Genomic DNA, 21,874 nt, shown 5'->3' with positions numbered 1-21,874 from the left:
TCGATCTCAAGTAGACTTGACGACAAATTCAAATCTGTTTTCAGAATTGTTATCGCTTCACTATATCAATCGGTACGTTTGACAAAAAACACGTCTAAATTCTTATGTTGCGCGTGTGTTAGACAAAAACAGGAAATCACCGCCACCAAACCTCTTATTTCAATTCTCTTCAATTCAATGTTTTGCATCACAATAATTTATAATGCAGCCAAAACTCACAGATAAACGTTTCTAGAAAACCGCTATAAAAAAAAAAAGGTTAGGTTATAAAACATAACTCGTGTATTGGTGTATATAAATAATTTAAGTGATCTTTAAAAAAGTGGTGGTGCAACCTATACAACAATACATAAAAGTTTTTTTTTATTTATTGGGTCTGTTGAAAGAGGATGCCAAAAAGTTAATTAACGAGTGACAGAAGTCACGAGATTCATCACAGTTGGATATGGTACATAAAGCCATGATGGTCTAGGGATTGAGCCCTGACAAGCACGCTGAATTCGGTAGCAAGGTCAACTAGTGGTAGGTAGAGTGTTGGTATAATATGTAATATGACCAGTTGAAGTATAATTTATGCATAAAAATATAAAATATATATTAGTATATTATTACTTATGCCAATTATAGTAAATATAGCATAAAATATAAATATAGTATGTATAAATTATATTATTACTAAACATATTATGATGTATTATGAATAATATAGGAAAAGTAATTGGTACTATTTTATAATTACATGTTATAATATGATATAATATAATATCACAGTGATGCGCTGTTAGGCTGTTGAATGAATTTTGCAACATCTGAAGCTAAACACTCTGGATTATTGAGATGTAAGTGATGAGTACCATCATATTCCTTAAAAACAAAGTCTTTTGCATTCATTTTTATTATTTCCAAAACTTGTGAATAGACTGGCCAGTTATCTAATGATCTGTATGGTTTAGCTTTGATATTCATATAGCGACATGTTATTTGACCAGCGAATGCTATTACTACGTCTAGAGATGGTAAACCCATCCACGCAACCTGTACATGCAAAATGTAATATTACGATATTAGATAGCAATCCCACTAGCGTTTTAGACATTTTTACATTGAGACCTAACTAACTCCATATTTTATAGTGTATTATGTAACCACTAACTCACCCACTCAGTTGTAATAAATACAACTTATTATTTAATGATATTATATTTTAAAAATGTTTTATAATACCTATATATTATATAATATACCTAAATGTAAATTTGTTATATGTAATTTACTATTTAGAATAATTTCAAAGACAACATAATATCTGCATGTATGTATTGTTGCCTTCTTACATGAGCTTTCAGAAATACAGCAAACCAAATTTCTATTTAGAAGAATCCATTTTATGTTGTTACTTGTAACTTGTAAGTATAATTTATTGTATAAATACCTACCATAGTAAATTGACTTTTTATTGAATTTAAAGATAAAAAAGATGGGCAAGTGGATGTCGCTCTGCTGTACAGTAGATTACAAGTGGATCACTGTATAATGGATTGTATTAAATTGGAATTCAATGATATAATTCATTGTATACGCAAAACGGTTCTTGTCAGTGTGGATATTTTATATTATGTTTATACCTATTGTTATTAGTATTATTATTTATTAGTTATTATTAATATGTAAGCCCTATAATTAAGTTATATTTATATTATAAAACTACAACAAAATATCTAAAATCATTGATCTTGGTTATTTAATACATAATTTCATCCAAATTTGATTTTAAAATAACTATAAAAAAAAACGTGTTTTTATATTTTTGAAATTTTTTGTTTACAGAATAACCTACTTATGTGGAACCTTATTTTAAATTTTCAATACTTAGCTATAAAAGTTGAACATTTTAAAATTTGATAAATGTTGTCAAAAATTGAACTTTAAAGGCTCATAAAAAAAATTGTACTTATGTATTTTTAATATTTTTTAACTACTATTGTAACAATATATCAGGAGCCTTGTATTATAAATATAATATAATCTGATATAAATTTAAAGTGTCTACGGTTATTCGTTTTTGAATTACAACAAAATAAGAAAATCACTACTTGATAAATTAAGTGAAAATCCAATGTTGTAAAAATTTGAACTTCAAACGCTCATAAAAATTTAATTTAACTTTCTTATAGAAATTTTTTTTGTTGAAAAAAGCACATAAGGAATCTTGTATTACATTTTGAAATCTTATATTTTTTTTTATTTAATTTGCTTCAAAATTTAAATATAAATAAATTTCTATGAAGTGTCCCAGATTTGTACCATTAATTACATAACCAACGTCCCTTTCAATTTTATAATAGGTCACCCTTTAATTAAAATCATTGTTGAATCTGAGTCAGAATTATAATAAATTTAGAATTTTAAACTCGCCGGAATATAATAACCTGTATGGTTTATAGGTTTCTGGGCGAATTTGAAGTGTTAACTTTCCCCAGTGTGTAATAACTTTGTTTGTACATTATAATGTGAAATATAATAATATGGATTTACATTTTTTTTTTAAATTAAGTATATAAATTAATAAATTATAGTAAACAATAAAAATAATAATAATAATATAAACCAATTTCTTTAGCTGTGGGCTACACTTATAGTCGAGATACTAATAAAATAAAGTCATTAGTAATGTACATAAATATCTAAATATTTGATTTAAAAATTCTAATTATTTTTTTCTCCTCTTTATAGATTTTAAGCAATTTATATACAAATATAATGTTAATGGTCTTGGTAGTCAAAGTAGAAATTATTATCATTTCAAGACTAATAAAAAAAAAAATTCATAAGTTAAATTAAATGTAATTTTAATTTAATTTTTATAATAACAATATAAACATAAACATTTTTAAAAAAAGTCAAGAATATAAATTATAGTAAATAATAAATTATAATTCCTTCAGGTAAACATAATGTTACCTGGGAGGGTTTACCATCGCCCCCATTTTTATAGTAGCAATTATGAGAGACCCAGTAAGATAACAATGTTTTGTAAATTTATTTTCATAAATGTTTGCATTTTTCAATACTAATTAGATTATTATTATTTATATTACTTAAAGTAAAAAATTATTTTGTTATAAAAAATGAATATAGTATACCTTAATAGGTAATATTTCTAGACAAATTTAATACCAATGTATATATTAAGTTGATGGATAATAGCACATTTGCACTGGACATAGAAAGTATATTTGTCCAAATTAATTATTCCTTTATAATATATGCATGTAAACAATATTTTTATATATTTACCTTAAGACGTATATCTCTTGAAAACAAATATTTGTTATCTTTAACATGATACATGCCACGTCTCATAAGTATTTCACAAGATTTGCGAGTCAATGTACCATGATGTCCATCAACCACTAAATCAATCATATCTGAATATTTGTAAGAAGGCATTTTATCAACTCCTAATGCATCGTAATATATGAGTCTAAAACATATTTTAGATGTTTATGTATTAATCATATATTGCCATACTTAGCAATTGATATAAACAAAGTATGTATAAAATAAAACTAACTTATCAACATTTGGTCCTGTATTTTTAACAATTTCACTAGGATCAAAAATTACTGGCGCTACTGTGTCAATAGATATCAACATTTCTGTATCATCAGGGTACGATGCTGCATATAAAAATCCAATAGCTGCACCCAACGAATGGCCCATAATAGAAACTTTTCTCCAATTATAATGTCTCACTATTCTTCTTAAAATAGCTAGGCCATCCCAAAATATATAATAAGGCAAACCCTATGGAACACATGATTATTGATTACATTAAACTAGTCTTAATGTAAATAATTTATCAAAATTATAACGGCTGTTCTATGAATAATTTGAAATATCATATTATCTTTAGAATTCAGATCATCAGATAGAAAGTTTATTAGATTATTTTTTTTATATATAAAATGAACCAGGGGCTAAAATAATGTGTCCCCTGAATGACAAAGATGTGTCCCAAGATTTATAACGTGTTTTTAGTTTTGTAGAAATAACGAACATTAATGATTTAATATTTTAATTTACTAGTTACCTATTCTGTTAACTTAAATTAATTAGCTACATATTTTATTTCTATAATATGGACAAGTTTGCTATAAAAAAAATAATAATTGATAATGAGTCAATTCAAAGTAATTAGGTACCTGCCTTAGTATAAAATATTTAAATTATTCTATGCTGTGTCTATTGAAATACAATATTGCTTACTGTAATACCTACTGAAAAGTTAACTGGAAAGTGCATCGTAATTTATTGAATATTGTTATAATATTATATAATAAGGTATATGTTCTATAGAATATTATAAATATTTATGATTGTTTATTTTAAGTCTAAAATATGTTAAAATATTAAAAAAATTAAACTTATTAAACTGATTATTGTAATCATAAATCGTATTCTAAAGAATTAGATAGTTATTTTGTCGTATTTAATAAATTTAACTAAAAGGTTCTACATACATAATATTATAATAATATACATATATTATTATATTTATAACAGTTTATTTAACAAACCCAATAGAATATTAACTTTTAAAAGCCTCGAATATTCTTATAAACTATGTGTGTCCCCTGAAATCAGATGTATTTTAGGTCCTGAAATGAACTATGACAAATTGGTGAAGAATATATCTTATGAAGGGACAAAATCACTTATCACTGGATTGTGATTATGTGAAATTACATTGGAAATTATTAAGTTATAAATCTTTTATGTACTGTATAAAAAACAGATACAAATCACAGTTTAAATTTAATGAAAACGACATTTTTACCAAGGGAATATGAGAAGATCGTCCATGTCCTGGTAGATCTATACATAAAATAGATAAATCTTTTGGTAGTAATTCAATTAAAGGATCAAAAGTCCCAGCATTATCTTGCCATCCATGAATTGCAATTATAGGCTGTTTATCTTTTGGCCCCCACCATTTACCTAAACAAATAAATGTATTCATTATTATAATACATAGAAGCAGTATTGAATATAATATTTATGGGAAATATATAATTCTTTAAACTCTTAAGTAGAAATTTAAATTACTAGTCATTATGATTCTTTAATCTAACAAAAAAATATTGATCATTTTAAGTCGTAATACCTATGTTAAAAAATGGTGCAATGGGAAAATGTACATACCTTACTTTTTATTAAAATAGAAAATTAACATTCTGTTTTAAATATTATCTATACAATAAATCGGTTGTACAAGAATAATAGGATGTGATGGTACAAAACAGTATCCAGTGATAATTATTCATAACTGTAAACATAGGCGTGCTCAGGGGGGATGCCGGGTATGCCATGACATCCCTGCAGAGTTATCATAACCATATAGTTTTTAGTTGTAAATGTTTTTATTATAAATTAGGATCATAAACTAAGATATATAGTTCATAGTATCTTACTTAAAGAACTTAAATATTTTTATATTTTTTTATTATAATAAAATATTAGAAGTTGAGACGAAATCAAATATTAATTAGATTTCATAATTATATGTTCATAATCAGCACAGGCACCTATAAATGATAAAATAGATTGCTAATTCATGATAATATAGTTGAAATCAAAATCTACCATTTAAGTGAGAATTGCAGGTTTTGTCACCAGAACATTCAGGCCCCTGTAGGCAGTATAGCTTTTTTTCATACTACCTACAACTATCAAAAATAAAAGAATTTCGATTAATTAGTATTAGTATTACATTTTTTGTCATTATTATATTATTACTAGCTGATCCCGCGCGCTTTGTTGCCTGTACAAAATGACAACTCATAAAAAAATTGCGATTGTTCAACTCCTTTTGGGTGTAACTCTTTACAGTAAATGCAACTCGGCCACCTTGGTAGGCAATGTCCAAACTAAGATTTGATGCATGCTTGTACCTGATCTTACTAACAAATTTCAACCAATATACAAATAAAATAGTAATTTCTACTAATTATTTCTTCAATAACCAAAAGCAACAATTTATAAATAAAAATTTCCATCAAAAATCTCAAAATCCCTGTTTGAGCACTTAATTTCCCATTTTTAAATAAGCATACAGCACTCAGGGATAATGTAACATTCTAATGATGAAAAAATTTTTGAAATCGGTCCAGCCATTCTTGAGTTATAAATGGTCTAACATTATTTTGAACTCTCTTTTATATATATAAATAATATAAATGTTTGTACGTTTTTATGCTGTTACTTTATTGGAATGAAATCACAATCCAAACTTTTTAAATTAAAATATCTAAAATCAATAAATAAGCTAAATAAAATGCATGTTACATTCTTTACACATTATATGGCAAGTTATTTGTATTAAGAGTTTTTGGGGAGTTCTTTTTAGTATAATTGAGCTAGGTATGTTTAAAAATACCGGCAAACCCTGCAAATAAAAGTCTGCACACACCTATGCCTGTAAATACTCGTGTCTCCAAATAATAATTAATAACAAGACTTCAATACTTACCACTTACAAAACCAAATGGCACAGGAATTTGAATTTCTTCAAATGATGGTCCACTAACAGATGGTTCCATTGTTAATCTAAAATAAAAGTTATTATATTAACACTTTCATAATATATATTATTAATAATGTTTTAAGATTAAAAACTAAAAACTAAGCAATTAAATAAACTATATTACCAATAAAATTGGAAAAAACCTAAATTACTGAGTAACCTAATAACGTTAATCTGGTTAATCCAATTAAATAATAAATGCTTAATAGTGAATGAATATTTAATCACAATAAAGTTAATTACTAACTTATAATATTAAATTAACTTTAAAGTTATATCATTATACATAGAATGTCATGTCAAAGATTAATAATTTTTTTTACCCTCTTATCTAATACCTGTGTAGTGCTTTATGTAATAATATTTTTTTTAACCATTACAATAAATAGTTTATTATGCTAATTTAAATTTACATAATTATAATAAACATTTTTTAAATATTGATATAAGATATTCTTTAAAAATGTGATTATGCTTGAAAAAAAAGTTATTTGTTTCTAAGTATTAGTTTTAAATAATAAAAATATATTATTTTTAACTATTTGAAATATCAAATGCCAGTTATGGTGGATATTAATAAATTAAAAATAATAAGTATCATAAAATAATAACTATATTATTCCAATTCCCATTGACCTAAATAATACTATGTTAAATTGTATAAATGGTTATATAAAAATAAAATATTAAACACCTAAATAATATTTGTCATCTAATTAATAATAAATAACTATTTCAATTTTAATTCAAACAGAATTTTTCCATGATAACATTTAAATTATTTTATATTAATATAATACTCACATTCAATATAAATTTGTTAGCATTCATTATTAAAACCAATATTCTACATAGCATAACAATAACAAAGAATTATCAATAAGTACATACTCTGAGCCATAGGTAGATCGATAAATTTTTTTTTTTAAGGATTATAGTATGCTAAAGCTTTATTATTTAACTTTACAATCATAATTGTATTATAAAAGTATTCACTTGCAAAATGATTTCTCTGTTTTTACTTCAGTTATAATTTGCATAGTAAGTAAAAAAAAAATACACTCAATCAGTATTCACTATTCAGTAATGTATTGTAAATGTAATTTTATAAGTGTATTGTATTACTATTATTGTTCCCTATAGATTTCTTGTGACGAATAATAGTTAGACACAAGTCAAGAATAAATTTAAATAACTCATTAGAACAAAATATATTCATGAAAGTATTAATTAATTATAGTCATGGTAAATTTCGAGTTTATATACCTGGTTTATAAGTTTAAAATTAAATATGAAAAACCAATAATGATTAAAGAATGTTGTATTTGCAACCTAAAGTTTTGATATTTACTTAACATTGCAACTCATATTTTGAATATAATACCTAAGCTATACTATCTCATATTACAATAACTTAGATTATTATTATTTAGTTACTTCATGACAAATAATTAAACTCAAAACAGTGGTTATTAGTAAGAAATTAAAAATAATTAGGAAATCAGACAAATTTCCATAGATCACTACAATAATACAATCATAAAATGTATTGATTACAATTTTTACATATTATTATAGACTTATAATTAAAACAGTAAAAAATAAACAAAAAATTTTGTCTTGATAAAATTCTAGGTTGTTCAAAATAAATATGAATAGGAAGGTCATTACATTTAATTTATGATAATGACAATGTGAAATTTAAAAAAATAAATTCTGTACAATTGGAAAAACATTGCATTGAGTTCAAATATCAAAGCTTTTATATCAAATGCAAATAAATTTTCAAAATTCTATAAGAGTCTAAATATAATAAATCAAATTGTCAAAAATAATAAAAATTATATTATGTACATTAATTATTAATGTTTTAATAAAAGACTATGACATATTTTCAAACATCTGTGTATAAATAAAAATAAATATACATAATATTATAACAACACACATACTTTAATAAAATTGGTATAAAAAGGTTTATAACTATAAACAATGAAACTTATTAATAATAAATACTCATGAAATATATTCCTTCCAATATTAATAATGTAATTAATATATTATAGATATCAGACGTCAACTATAATACACTTATATTATTTAGCGATAACCGACCAGTGTAAACTAAATAATATTGTACATTTACATTAGGTACTATAGATGTAAAATAATTATGTACATACATGTAATAAAGTATATGAAAATATTAAATAATAATAATTTGAAGAATGAAACCATATATTATTATATTATATTGTATTACATGAAAAACAGAAAAAAATATTAAAAATTATAATATGGTCTCTAGTTTAGTTCTATACATTATTTAATTTAATATAAGAAATATTATTTTGATTATAGTTTATCAAACATTCAAAACAAATAAAACCAAAGAAGAAGTATGAAAATTGAAAAATAATAAAACTCAGAAATAAACTATAGGCTGAATCAGATTCATTTTTTCTATATAACTTCAATATTAAATTGAATGCCTGATAGCAACAGTTTTTAAAGATTTTTTTTATTATCAACAACGCAAAAACAAAGGTCATCATAGATATTAAAGATGTTTAATATATATGTATTATATTGTTCTGTGGCACGGCTATAGATCGTGTTCTGTGGTCATATCATCAACAACAACCACGATTAAAGATAGTACGATTAATTATACTACTATCTATAGCCGTGACAACAACCAAATACCGATACGTGTATCAACCACAGATATAATAATCTATGTTATCTATGGTTACAACCAAGGTGTATTGATATCAATATCAATACACCTTGGTTAAAACCGTAATTACAAAAATACAAGATGTGATAATGAAAATCAATAAAAATTAATTACAATATTTTTTGTTATTACTTGTAATTTTTTAATTATTATTATTATTGTTGTTATATTGATCAACAGACAACGATTATTCGCGGAGTATTGTAGAATTGTTAATGCCTTTATGGCCGCCAATTGGCCAGAACTGTAGAATTTTAACATTTTAAATTATTATTTTTTATACTATTCTACATTTTGGTTGATACTATACAATTTTTGTATATTTACTAAGTCAATATCATTGAAATTTAAATACAAGTTACATTAATATATTAAGTCTGAAAAGTATACACATTTATAAAAAATACATAATATTATATATGTATCATTAACATCAGTTTATACATTTAAATTTGAAGAAATACTATTACTTTGATAACATCAGATTAGTCACGATTGTAGTGTTTTTAGTCAAAAATTATTTTACGAACTTTTGTAACAAACTTGTATTCAAAAGGACATTCAATCTAAACATTGGTATTTGGCTTAAGTAAATTTTAAAAATATTTATACATTTTTTAATTTTTTTTCAAATAGATACATCTGTATAAAGTGTAAAAAATATAGATGTCACATCATTCACCTAATTGTGCATAACACAATAATATTATTGTTTTTATTTTTTTTTTAGTTTTTAAGATGTTTCCGATGGAAGAATCAGATGAAGTATTTGATGCCGTAATCCGTTATGGTTTATACTTGGTTGCCATTTTTCAATTAGTATGCATAACAACTGTATTTTTATTGACTGACCAATCTAATGACTCAAAAGTAATTATTAATAAATAATAATTAATGCAGAAATAATTTTTATTAAGTTTTTTTTAAGTTAATAAAATATAGACGTATTTAGTTAGTGATGTGCAGAGTAGATGCCAATAGAACCACAGTCCCATTTTGAAATAAGTTTGTATTCTAAATACTTATAAAAAAGTACTTGTGTAGGTACTATAAAACAACTAAACTCAAAATTGTGTAAAAATAGTGTCATATACACTAGCATGTTTACCAATAAATTACTCCTATGTAAAAAACTTTAATAAAATTACTTTTAATCATATTGCTGGAAAAATATTTAATATATTATAAATGTTCATCATCTATCTAAATTAATTGTAAAAACGTATAATTTATTTATTTGTTTTTAATTTTTATCGACCTTTTTTTATTTATTGACACAATAACAGTGGCGTATTTAGTATTTTTTGTAGGTGCAGATGACAAGAATTTTAGCTTACAGGTTACGATTTAATAATTATAATATAATAATAGACATGTATTTAAAGAGCCAAGGGGGCGGATTTGTCCCCATATCCACCCCTGCACAATAATATTGTTTGTTTCAATTAAAATTATTAATCTACATTTATCACTTTAGTCATTATAATATTTCAAAGTATGGCTCTACTGTTGGTAATATCAACTGCTGTAATAATAAATATTATATTATTAACCATAAAATATATACCTTCAATAAAGGTACTAAATCAATTTATTGAATTTTAGGATAACGGTGATGGTAGTGAATATGACTCTGATGGCAGTACATTTGCATCACCCAGACGTCCATATTCTCATCATAGATCAAGAAAACAAGACAAGAAGAAAAGACGATGAGTTAAAATAATTTATACTTGTAAAATTGTTCCTTTTTTTAAGTTTAGAAATTTATTATAGTAATCTATTTCTAATAGGTTTTTTTTTATATACACAACCTTAAACTTTTAAATCTCATTTATGTATTTTACTAATATTATTTATATATTACCATTTATATTGTTTGTTTATACGACCTCTTCAATATGTAAAATTAGAAAAAAACTATTCTTAATAGAATTTAAAATAAGTTTTTAATATATTTTTTTTATCAAAATTCTGTTGTTTATATAATATATTACATATTATGTATATTATATAATATATAAACTGGTGGGTTATCAGTCACATGACCAGAAAAAATATGGCTAGAAATATCAAACAATTATGAATTCATTATTTTTGATCAAGTACATTTTTTAGATTATTTGACTTATTCTATATATTATTCATGTTCAAGTTACACTACACTATTTTTACTTCAAATATTAGATATCTTTAAAATGTATGACTTTAAATAAATTGAGGAAAGAATTTAGTGTTTCTTTATGAATTATTGGTCCGCATTTTTACTAGATTATCAACTGGTATATAAATATATCATTATATTATAATTTATATTAATTTATTATGTAGCTTAAATTGTTACTAATACAAGTAATATTATTACCAATTAATACTGATGGTAAAAGATACAACTAATGTATTATATTATTAGTGATGATTATGTTATAGAATATAGATATTAATGATATAATCTTCATACTTCATGGTTTAAACCGTAAAGTGTAAACACAGACTATATTATGAAGGTGGTCTGTTTCATAGAACCAGTATAAATATATATAAATTCATCCAATATTTTATATAAAGCTAAAAGCTAGCATAATAATTATATACATTATAAGTCTATGCTTATGATATAAGATTCATGTTAAAGCAGTGACGGCGACCCTATGGTCTATATTGTTGCTTCAGCAACATATACAAATACAAATTTGTTAAGCGATATTTATTATACTATGACTAATTATTATAACATAAATTAAAACAATATTAAATACGAGTTTTGAAATATATCATTTTCATAATACAAATATGCTAGGGCTTAGGCACACAGTCTCTGCTCAGAATCTTTTCCCGTATACAATAATTTATCTTTGAGTTCAAATCTAACATCCATTATAACTACTATACATCAGAGTGGCACCTAACTACTTGTCCACCTTTTATATTTAAATTTACTTGGTTTATCTATAAATAAAGAGGTAAATAAGGTGGAACCGATCTGCTTGTAGGTGTTGGGTGGGTGTGGGCAGTGGGTCACCGTAAGGGATGTGACAAATTTTAATTCAATGATAATTATGAAAAAAGATTCAGAGTGAAGACTATCTGTCAGCCAGTACTAATCATCTATATCTTGTGATATGATGCTATAAAAGTAATTTATTCTACTATAATATATACTTATTAGTAATACAGTAGGTTGAATTAATTTTTACAATGTTATTGTGTATTTATGCGTATAAAATATAATAATTTAGGTAGGTACTTAAAACGTTTCGAGTATCCACGAATAATATTTTCAAATTACGACAAAATAACTATAATTGTCATTGAAAATTAATTTTGAATGGAGATCGAGACTCTATTATAAGCATATTTATTAAAAGTTGTAACAGGTTTACTAAATTAAAAAAAAAATTATAATTTCACTCAAAGTTTTTAATATTTACAGTAATTCAAACTTTTAAATCCAAAACTACACGTTTCACTATAAGAAAAATGGAACAAGCGTAATATAATTTATTAATTTATAACTGTGAACAAATCTAATGTAATTTTAAAAAGAACGACACAATAATTGATAGATACCAAGGCCACCAAGATAAAACAAAAAAAAAACCGAGACTATGAATATAGCTATAAAGACTTGGTTATTGTTGTGTATTATGTTTTCAGATTTTCGAGATTGAAACAATAAAAAAAACTGATTGATGCATAATATGTGATTATCAGTTTTATAGAAAATATTACGGTAATAGTATAATATAATATATTATTATGCAATTTGGAATTGGAATAGATATTTTTGACAAACGTTTCATATTTATAATAATAGTATAATAATAGTTTTTCGAAATTGCCACATTTATTGGGCATACCAAAGACGATGGACAATGCGTTCTTGGACAATTTAATCGATGCAATCATGGAGGAAGCGATTTAATGCTGCGCCATTCGTACATTCCATGCTGCGCGCCGGTGGACTGGCGCATCCCCACTCCAGCGCCTGTTCCCCCCGGAATCGATGATGTTTTGTTATTCTTCGAGAACACGGACAAGATGGCCGATTAGGTTAAACGAGAGTTTTTTAACGTTTTCATGTCGATTACTCGTCGTTGTGCGCGTTTTAAATTAAATGTTATACGAAATATCCGAGTGTACATCGCCGGCGATCAAGTGTTACGTTCGACAAAGGCCGAGGCCGCCGCAATCAGATTTCCTGTGCTCAATAAACCGACACGTTCGTAATGTTTACGTTCCAGGTACATGTACAAATTTAATTATTTACTTGAAATTTACTCGAATGTTCGTGGGTTTCCAGTACGTAGTTGGTTTGAAAAAACTGTCCAACGTCAAGACATGTCCGTCAGTATTTGCTTGGAACTCGGTGGTCCCCAAGCACCGGTGTTTGCGATGCAATATTTCGTCTGACGAACACTGAAATGGCGGTATTTTCATTTTAACACTAAATTCACCTTTGCTTATCACTTGTTTGCCGGTTTACACCGTTTCCCAAACATTGTTTATCTGTCCACTTAAGTTGTCCACTCGCGTTTAACGATCCGTCAGGGTTTAAGAGGCCAGTGACGACCAACAATATTCAACCTATGAGCCTCACTATTTTGGTCCTAACACCATCAATTAGTAAAAGTGAACACAATATTGTTGGCTTTTCACATGATGAAAAGTATTTTAGAACTCGTTTTTTTATAGTATTTCACTATTTAAACGTTTGCAACTAATTTTATTTTGAATTTTCACCTAAAAAAAAAAAAATTGAACTTGACACTATAAAAGTGTGTTTGCTTATTTGTGATAATATTGTGTAAATAACTTTCAAATAACCCATCTGTTTTGTTAAAACATTTATTTTTTTAAATCGGTATTTGAATTTGTTCAATTTTCATTCTTTCTAGGCAGTGGCCTCCTATGATTAAAACACTATGTTTTTATTTATCACTTTTATTTATCCATTTCATTATTTAGATTTCTTTTGAGTTTTCTATCAATATTTATTTTCATTACATAATTCATAAAATATAACACTATGAGTTATTCGCATACCAATTAATGGTTTTTCATAGTTGATTCATTTTTTTTTCTTAGTCACAGGCTTTGTTAGTTGTATACATAAATATAATTTGATTATTGATAGTTATTTCCCAGTTACTCAATGTTTTGATTGATTTAAATACAAATCACTGTCATATAGGTACTGCCACTATAAGTACCAAGAAAGTAGTGTAATTATGACTATATTCCTGTCTAGTGAAATCATTCTATTAGCTCACAAAATTATTTAAAGTTAGAGTCTAATGTTTTATTTTTCAGAGTCATATAACTTAGTTTAGCATGTTAACTTAATAAATAATATAATTCTTTAAAAAAAAAACTTATTTTTACTATTGATGTTTATATTTTAAAATACCTTTCTAGACGTTAAACAAGTTCCTATCAAATAATTTTGGAACATTTATAAAACTACCGTATTGAGAGTTAGTATTCAAATGCATGTAGATAGATACTTTGTCCTTTTTAAAGATAAATTGAAGTAAGGTTAGTATTAAACATTTTTATCAGTATTAATTTTTTCAATACATTTTTGTTCAATTTACGTAATATATTATTTATCAAGTATACACTTTTATTATATTTTCAAAATGTATTATAAATATAATATTATTTAGATAACAGTATAATAAATTGTCAAGTGATAAAAAAAGTGACCATGTATAATAGACTATTATTATATAGTATAGGTCTATGCCATGTATGTCTTTATTATTGATAACATAAGGACAATTTTTTTTTTAAAGTTATTTTAACATTTTTGTCCTGTATCCAACTGATTAGATAATGATTAAACTAATTTTATACAATTTTATATAGTTATTTATACAAATATGTTAAGGTGTTTATATTCAAAGAAATTTAACAGCGTTCAAGGCAGTTTATAAATTATTAATTAGGTTCATGAAACCTTATCCATAGGTCACATTAATATTATTCTTTTTCTACATGGACTTTTAATGTAGCCTATTATCAGTTAAATCTAGTCTAACATGTTACTGAATCATTGCATACATTTTCTGTGAATTCCAAGTTTTTGAGGTTACTTTTATTAATTTATAGTGTTTTCTGGACAGTATTTGATGATGGTAATAGTTTTATTAATATAAATACTATATATATTGATATAAACGTCATCAAATAACAAATGTAAATTAGGCATTTCGGTTTCCCGCCAAAAATTAAGAGTAATTTGATACTTTTTTTAACGTCCTATTGCAACCGATTGTTTCAGCAAGAAACTTTTTTTGTGTAAACATAATATTTCTTTCACAATATATCAGGTATATCGGTAGCCGGTACCGGCCGCGCGATGATTGCCAAGCATTTTTCGCATACCAACCGACCTACTCACGATTTAGCATAGAAAAATTGGAATGGAAATAGTTGCAAGAGATCTTAAATTACGGAAGAAAAGCGTAAACGTGTAAGCTCGCTAAAAAATTCTTAGACAGGCTACAAACATCAATTTGTAGTCGAATTTTTTTTTTCAGCATCCATTTTCCATTTTTGTCGGTGAAAAATCGTTACACGTGGCTAGAGGAATAAAAATTATGTCTCGCGCATCGCAGGCACTGATTTCGAAGTTTTGAACGCCACAAACTTACTATTCCGCAAATGAAAATAATAACAATAACAATCGGCCATGATACTATGATAGTAGCCCGTAATAAGCTGTTATATCTTATATTATGACCGTCGCTGCAGTGGTGGTGGTGGTGGTGCGGTGCCGTCATATCACGCGAGTCCCGCGGAACTCGGGAGCGCGCGCACATCACGGGCGCCTGTGGTATCGTTCGTCGGTGCGGCCCACTGTCGTCCTCCCGATGTGCGATAATCCACGGTAGGCCGTCGGCGGATTCCGTTGCGTTTGTGGGTGGGGGATAGCCGAGCTAGGCGGTAACACGCCGCCCTACCCACCGGCACGCATAAAAATACTGCATTTGGTGCGTGTAGGCGCGCACGCTTTCGATACACGACCGCAACGACGACAACGATGATAATAATAATGTGAATGTGATACACGTCTACCCGGTCTACTGATCCCCGGGTGTAGACGAACGCGCACGCGCGTAAGCGTTGGACATAATATTGCAGTACTGCACCGACGTGTGTTCCCGATGCCAAAATTGCTCGATCGCCAACGTTACGAGTTTTATGACTTACGAATTCAGTGTAAAAAACTATGATTAGCCGATGACGATAAAGGTTTATCAAAGCTGATAATTATTACGTCTATAATTTAAAACAACTGATGAAATTCTATTGGGATGATTGCTGTTTAAATTTAAATGCAATTATATCGTAGTATTTGACTGCGAAAATAAAAACCTATAGTAGATTAAAAATCGGTCAGATGCCGGTATTGAAAATTCATTTTGTTTTTATAAATTATAATTTTAATATTACATAAATAACACATTGACCCATTTAGGTGTTGAATGTTGATAATAAATTCAATGAATATGTATTACATTCATTGAGTTTATTTATTATATTAATCATATTTATAATCCTTAATTATAGATTTTTTTTTAGCCCAACTGTGTGTACGGAATGCTCTGGTCGTCATGGTAGACGGTAGTAGTTTCTTATTGTCGTATGGTCGCATTATATTATAAATTAAAATAATACCGCTTGCTCCGTGCCGCGGCATCATTGTCATATGCGCATGCGTACCGCCGCCGGCCGGCCACCATTCCCCCGAGCACCCCATCACGGGCCCCATCCGAGTTAAACCACGGCTGCGGCCTTGCCACAGTATAGCAGTGGCAACTGGGAACTCAACGCCGCCGACTGCCGAGACGCGTTCTCGCTCTCGCTTACCACCTCTCCGCCCTATCAATAGCCCCATACCCGTCATCACGCTGTGTTGTTGTTAATAATAAATAATACAATTATTATTACCGCTACCCCCCCCCCCCCATACGATTACATTGCATTTTGACAGAAATAATTAAAATATACAAATATATAGATATTATTTTTATGCGATTTGATGGCAAAACACTACTACTATTATTACCCTAATCAATTTTTTTTTATTGGTGTTATATTATCAACTAATACTCGAGTTCTGTGTATATTATTGTTTATTAATAGTCTTGGAGGATTTTTAATATTTTTTCCAATTCCACAATTGAATTACGCCTTCTCTATCTCTCTCATTGTCTTTCTCTCTTTATCTTTCTGTTTTGCCAATCCTCTCAAATAATATTATATCTTTCTATTTTAAGAAAAATATTTGTAATGATAAATATGTATGTATGTAATGTATCATGTATGTATAGCAGACATTAGACTAGACAACATTCATTTTTGTCTTAGGTGTAAACGGTTTTTAAATTCCCGCCAAAATTATTTTTTTTTACGAATCTATCATACTTATGTTTCATTGACAATTGTTAGTATGGTATTACTAGTCCAAACTCCAAATTAACTTTAGGTGAAGCACAAGTTACGTATAGCCTATTTAAAATAATATTTGAAAACTGATATCTTTTGAACCAATTTAATGTATTAGTATTATACTACATACTAATTATTTTTTATGAGATTCAAAATATTCAATTATTTCAAACTGCATGTTTTGACTTTTAATTAATTAAATCTCAAAATATGATTAATACCTGTCGTTAAACATCAATTAACACTATCTTTATTTTAAAACTTTTTTCAGTAATAATCTTTTTTCATAAATTTAAACAAAAATATAAATTATATCAAATCTATGATATAATATAATATATTATATGAATAAATCGTATTTTTAAACTGTAACATAATATATTTTTCTTTGTATTGATTAGTTTACAGAGTTAGAAAAAACTAAGTGTTGTGTTTAAAATACTTGAGTTTGATAATTGTCTATGCATAAAAAATGAGTTACACATTTTTGAACAAAAAATAAGTTTACAACGTATTTTATTACAAGTTATAAATAATTATAAATGTATTTGCTTATCAGTTATCACTATTCACTACCTATAAGTTAATTACCTACTGTTTGAGAATAAATATAATCGGTAGGTAACATGAAATAACTATTGTCTACCTTAAGTTAATATGATAACTTATAACTCCAATCTACTATTAACTCAACATTAATAGTTATCTGTAATTTTTTTCATTTTTTAATAAATATATTTAATGAAGATTTTGATTTTTAGGATAGAGCTAAAGTGAGTTGGTGATGGAATCGGATGGTAACGTCAGGACACCGGGAAGCGCTGCTTACTTTCTTGTAGGTTCGAGTCGCGTGCCATGTGGTCCAGCCGTCTCTGGCCAGTTGACTATTCCTGTCGGACGTCCTATGTCCAATCAGGATGTATCAGGACCCAGTCTCATCGTTCAGATGACACCATCCCGCAGTCAAACACAAGATCACCATGCACGTGCCACCATGGTGCGGACCACAAATCAACCAGTCACCATGCACCGTTTCCCTTTACAGCTCAATCATGCCAGCACCAATCATATACTATCACCGAATCAACACTTCAAACAAATACCAGTTTATCAGGTAACAATTAAAACTGTTAATCTCTTTTAAACAATTTTATTATTTCAGCTTATTTATTTATTTATTATTAACAGAGAAACGCCAGTTCCATTCAAATGGAATCGGTTCGAAAAAACGTTTTTGTTTCAACTCAAGTTGCCTCACCCCAACTACCTTACAGCCGAGTAGGCTTAACACCTCATATGTTAATGACGTATATGCCACCGCGTAATCGCCAATCAAATAACCAACGATCCCGTGTTGTGCCAGTAAATCGGCCTAAGTATGTTTACATAATATACTAACCGTTAAATATTTATTTTAAATAATTATCAGATTTATTTTAATATCATTAATTTTTTGTTAGTCCTATGTTAAGACGAGATCATTGCCCTAGTGATGATGAATTATTGGAAGTAACTGAACATAGACCTGTATATGATGCTAAAAAACCTGCAGAGGTTGGTAATTTGTCATTGATTCATCTTTTAATTAAGATATTATTCTAAATTCAAAATCATAAAACTAATATATAAAAATTATTTTATTATTATTTTCAGTTAATTAAAGTGGAACACAACTATTGCATAGTTCCAAGAGTGTCACCTCAACGAACAAACCAAATTAATGGTTTGACATCAACAATAAATGTTACTTCTGGTCAATCTTGTATAGTATCACCTACAGTTTCACAGATACAGCCACAAACTCAATATAATGTTGTAAATAATAATAATAAAGGTAAGTTCAAATATTTAATAAAAGCCCTATCAATAATAATAATAAAAGTTAATTAATTAATTCATATTTAATATCTATATATTTTTAATTTTGTGTCATTTTAATTTAGTTATCCAAAAGTCAGTAAGTATTCCAAATAATGTGCCAATACCAACATCTGAATCCTTACAACCATTGCAATCATTGGTAAAGCATGAACCACAAATTCAAGTGGAAAGTGAATTAAGTGCTAGTGATCATGATCTCGATGGCCAAGGTGAAGAAACTGATACTGCACCGGAGGCTGTTGCCGAAGGCAAAGATAACATTAAGTCAGAAGAACCTGCAGTAACAAGATGTATCTGGTAAGCTTTTAAGAGTATTCGTTTAGTGCATAAGATTACATAGTCTGAGAATAATTAAACTTTCTTTTACTAATACTTAGACTAAGTTAGTTATCTTAGTATAGTAGAAAATACAATTTTTTTCAAATTTAATTTTTGTCTAGAACCTAAGGTTTTTGGTTTTTTATATATTAATTTTGTAACATTCAATAATATTTTAAAATTAATATTAAAACAATTTATGGATTTCTTATTAACTAAATTGCGCGACAAACAATAAAAATATTGTTGAACGTAATTTGCTATGAATTTGCTATCCTAGAGATAAGCCGTGTTTACTGTTAACTTCTCATCCAAAATAACATGTTGCCCCATTTTTATCATTATTGCATTTACGATTTGTATCATTGGTGTGTGCTTAAATTATTTTCAAATTAAATTATTTTATTGTAAGTGAATTATTTTTTGTTAAATCAAAATGGAATATTTTATCGACTTTTATAGACATGTTATTTAACTTGCACCAATTTTTTAAACAAAGCCAACAAACAATTGTGATAGATACATTTTTCATGTAGATAGCATACGACACTAGTTCCATCATTTGTTGCTATTTTATTGAAAATAATACTTATTATTATTTTAGATTAGAATTTCTCATCAAAAGTGTATAGAATAATTTAAATATTTTTTATGTAATATTATTCACATTATTCATATTTGTTCAACATTAAGTCTTTTATTTTATTTATATTTATATTTAAAACTTATATTTTAGTGAAATGGAGCATGATGATGGTTTTATGATAAGCTGTGACAAATGCTTGTGAGTATTTTTGATCGAGTGTGTCCATTTTATTTTAAATTATTAAAATTGAATTAAATATGATTATATAGAGTTTGGCAACATGTTGACTGTGTATTGGAGAGTAGAAATAATCTACCTGAAGAATATTTATGTGAACGTTGTTCACCAAGACCTTTTAATAAAGAAGCAGCGGCGGCTCTACAACATATGAAATTGGCTAAAAGAATAGCGATGGCTTCAGCATCACATTTACGACATTCAAGTGACTCTGATCTCTCTTCAGAACTAGGTAAATCAGTTTTAAATATTTTAAATTTATATATTAAATCAAATTTATACCTTATTGCTTTAAAGTTAAGAGGGCATCACACTTGCTCGTGTTGTCTCTGTCTTACACACATGAACTCTGTATGACATAGACAATACGCGGCCACAAGCATATGCATTCATGGTACGCCTAGCAAATCAGTGTCATTACAAATTTTGTATATACAAGTGTTATACTATTATGTATATTATACTATTGGAAAAAAAATTTAAAGTATAAAATATTATTGCATCCAAAAAATTGTAATTATTCCCGCTAAGCAACGGCCCATTTTTTAGTTCATTATTGTAGCGCCATGAAAAAGTTAATAATATAAATCCGAATTTATTTACGGCAGCCCGTGGCCATATGGCCTTCTAGGAATGATATGGTGCGGCTTAAAAATCATCGAAACATAATTATTTTTATGTGACCACCGGTCGCCACGTGCGGTCAATGTATAAAGTAGTCCGAGTAGAACTCTCTCAATTTCGATTCTAGAATAAAAATATCTAATGTAAAATTGAGTTGTGCCAATATTTCTGATAGCTAAATGCTATGTTTTTTCCATTATTCCCAAACGTTTATTGTATGTATTGTTTAAAAATAGCAAAAATTTCAAAATTTTAATTTGTTTTTAAAAAAACTTTTGTTTTGCCTTCTAAAATGTTGTCGTCTTTTAATTTTGTAATAGGTTATTCCAACACTAAAATTGAGCCAGTTCTACTCAGACCGCGTAAATGCGTATTATGTGTGTCACACATGCGGGTGTAGTGTCTTCTTATTATAGTCCGGTAAAAAAAGGTGGCTACAACA

The 21,874-nt window shown here is 27.1% G+C and overlaps 3 protein-coding genes and 1 long non-coding RNA gene across 14 annotated transcripts in view; 3 read left to right on the top strand and 1 right to left on the bottom strand.

Annotated features, from left to right (window-relative positions):
- LOC115034054 overlaps positions 1 to 1,685 on the top strand; it is a 2,819-nt gene extending 1,134 nt beyond the window's left edge. Inside the window, exons 2-3 of the long non-coding RNA XR_003839433.1 lie at positions 1,282 to 1,406; positions 1,469 to 1,685. This is a non-coding gene — a long non-coding RNA (uncharacterized LOC115034054). The remainder of the gene's footprint in view (positions 1 to 1,281; positions 1,407 to 1,468) is intronic.
- The window catches only part of LOC100168429 (probable serine hydrolase), a 16,981-nt gene extending 3,130 nt beyond the window's left edge, over positions 1 to 13,851 (bottom strand). Inside the window, exons 1-6 of one of the 6 annotated variants that reach the window (XM_016805050.2) lie at positions 13,597 to 13,851; positions 6,533 to 6,609; positions 4,841 to 5,001; positions 3,575 to 3,807; positions 3,298 to 3,484; positions 740 to 1,035 (exon numbers count right to left, since the gene is read on the bottom strand). In XM_016805050.2, the coding sequence (XP_016660539.2) occupies positions 766 to 1,035; positions 3,298 to 3,484; positions 3,575 to 3,807; positions 4,841 to 5,001; positions 6,533 to 6,609; positions 13,597 to 13,766 (1,098 nt within the window). In that variant the 5' untranslated portion in view covers positions 13,767 to 13,851 and the 3' untranslated portion in view covers positions 740 to 765. Of the gene's footprint in view, positions 1 to 739; positions 1,036 to 3,297; positions 3,485 to 3,574; positions 3,808 to 4,840; positions 5,002 to 6,532; positions 6,610 to 6,710; positions 6,831 to 7,390; positions 7,619 to 8,769; positions 9,068 to 13,596 lie in introns of those variants that run through there. The other 5 variants (XM_008185665.2, XM_003245041.4, XM_003245042.4 and 2 more) reach the window with 5 other exon arrangements.
- On the top strand, positions 9,434 to 11,555 carry LOC100573871 (protein anon-73B1). Of its 2 annotated transcripts, none has more exons than XM_016805053.2 (3): positions 9,434 to 9,915; positions 10,057 to 10,196; positions 10,932 to 11,555. In XM_016805053.2, the coding sequence occupies exons 2-3, from the start codon at positions 10,065 to 10,067 to the stop codon at positions 11,040 to 11,042; spliced, it is 243 nt and encodes an 80-aa protein (XP_016660542.1). In that variant the 5' UTR covers positions 9,434 to 9,915; positions 10,057 to 10,064; the 3' UTR covers positions 11,043 to 11,555. The 2 variants fall into 2 exon arrangements, with proteins under 2 accessions (XP_016660542.1, XP_016660541.1); XM_016805052.2 differs by having other exon boundaries at positions 9,713 to 9,902.
- The window catches only part of LOC100161573, a 15,763-nt gene continuing 7,214 nt past the window's right edge, over positions 13,326 to 21,874 (top strand). Inside the window, exons 1-10 of one of the 5 annotated variants that reach the window (XM_029489295.1) lie at positions 13,630 to 13,756; positions 15,662 to 15,804; positions 15,872 to 16,586; positions 18,548 to 18,900; positions 18,975 to 19,162; positions 19,247 to 19,340; positions 19,440 to 19,620; positions 19,730 to 19,964; positions 20,722 to 20,769; positions 20,841 to 21,040. In XM_029489295.1, coding sequence (XP_029345155.1) covers positions 18,571 to 18,900; positions 18,975 to 19,162; positions 19,247 to 19,340; positions 19,440 to 19,620; positions 19,730 to 19,964; positions 20,722 to 20,769; positions 20,841 to 21,040 — 1,276 coding nt within the window. In that variant the 5' untranslated portion in view covers positions 13,630 to 13,756; positions 15,662 to 15,804; positions 15,872 to 16,586; positions 18,548 to 18,570. Of the gene's footprint in view, positions 13,571 to 13,629; positions 13,757 to 15,661; positions 16,587 to 18,547; positions 18,901 to 18,974; positions 19,163 to 19,246; positions 19,341 to 19,439; positions 19,621 to 19,729; positions 19,965 to 20,721; positions 20,770 to 20,840; positions 21,041 to 21,874 lie in introns of those variants that run through there. The other 4 variants (XM_029489296.1, XM_029489294.1, XM_001949107.5 and 1 more) reach the window with 4 other exon arrangements.

The sequence above is a fragment of the Acyrthosiphon pisum genome, chromosome A2 (assembly GCF_005508785.2).
Source record: "Acyrthosiphon pisum isolate AL4f chromosome A2, pea_aphid_22Mar2018_4r6ur, whole genome shotgun sequence".
NCBI lineage: Eukaryota > Metazoa > Arthropoda > Insecta > Hemiptera > Aphididae > Acyrthosiphon > Acyrthosiphon pisum.
Note: the sequence above shows the minus strand (reverse complement) of the source record. Positions and strands in the feature narration are given on the sequence as shown.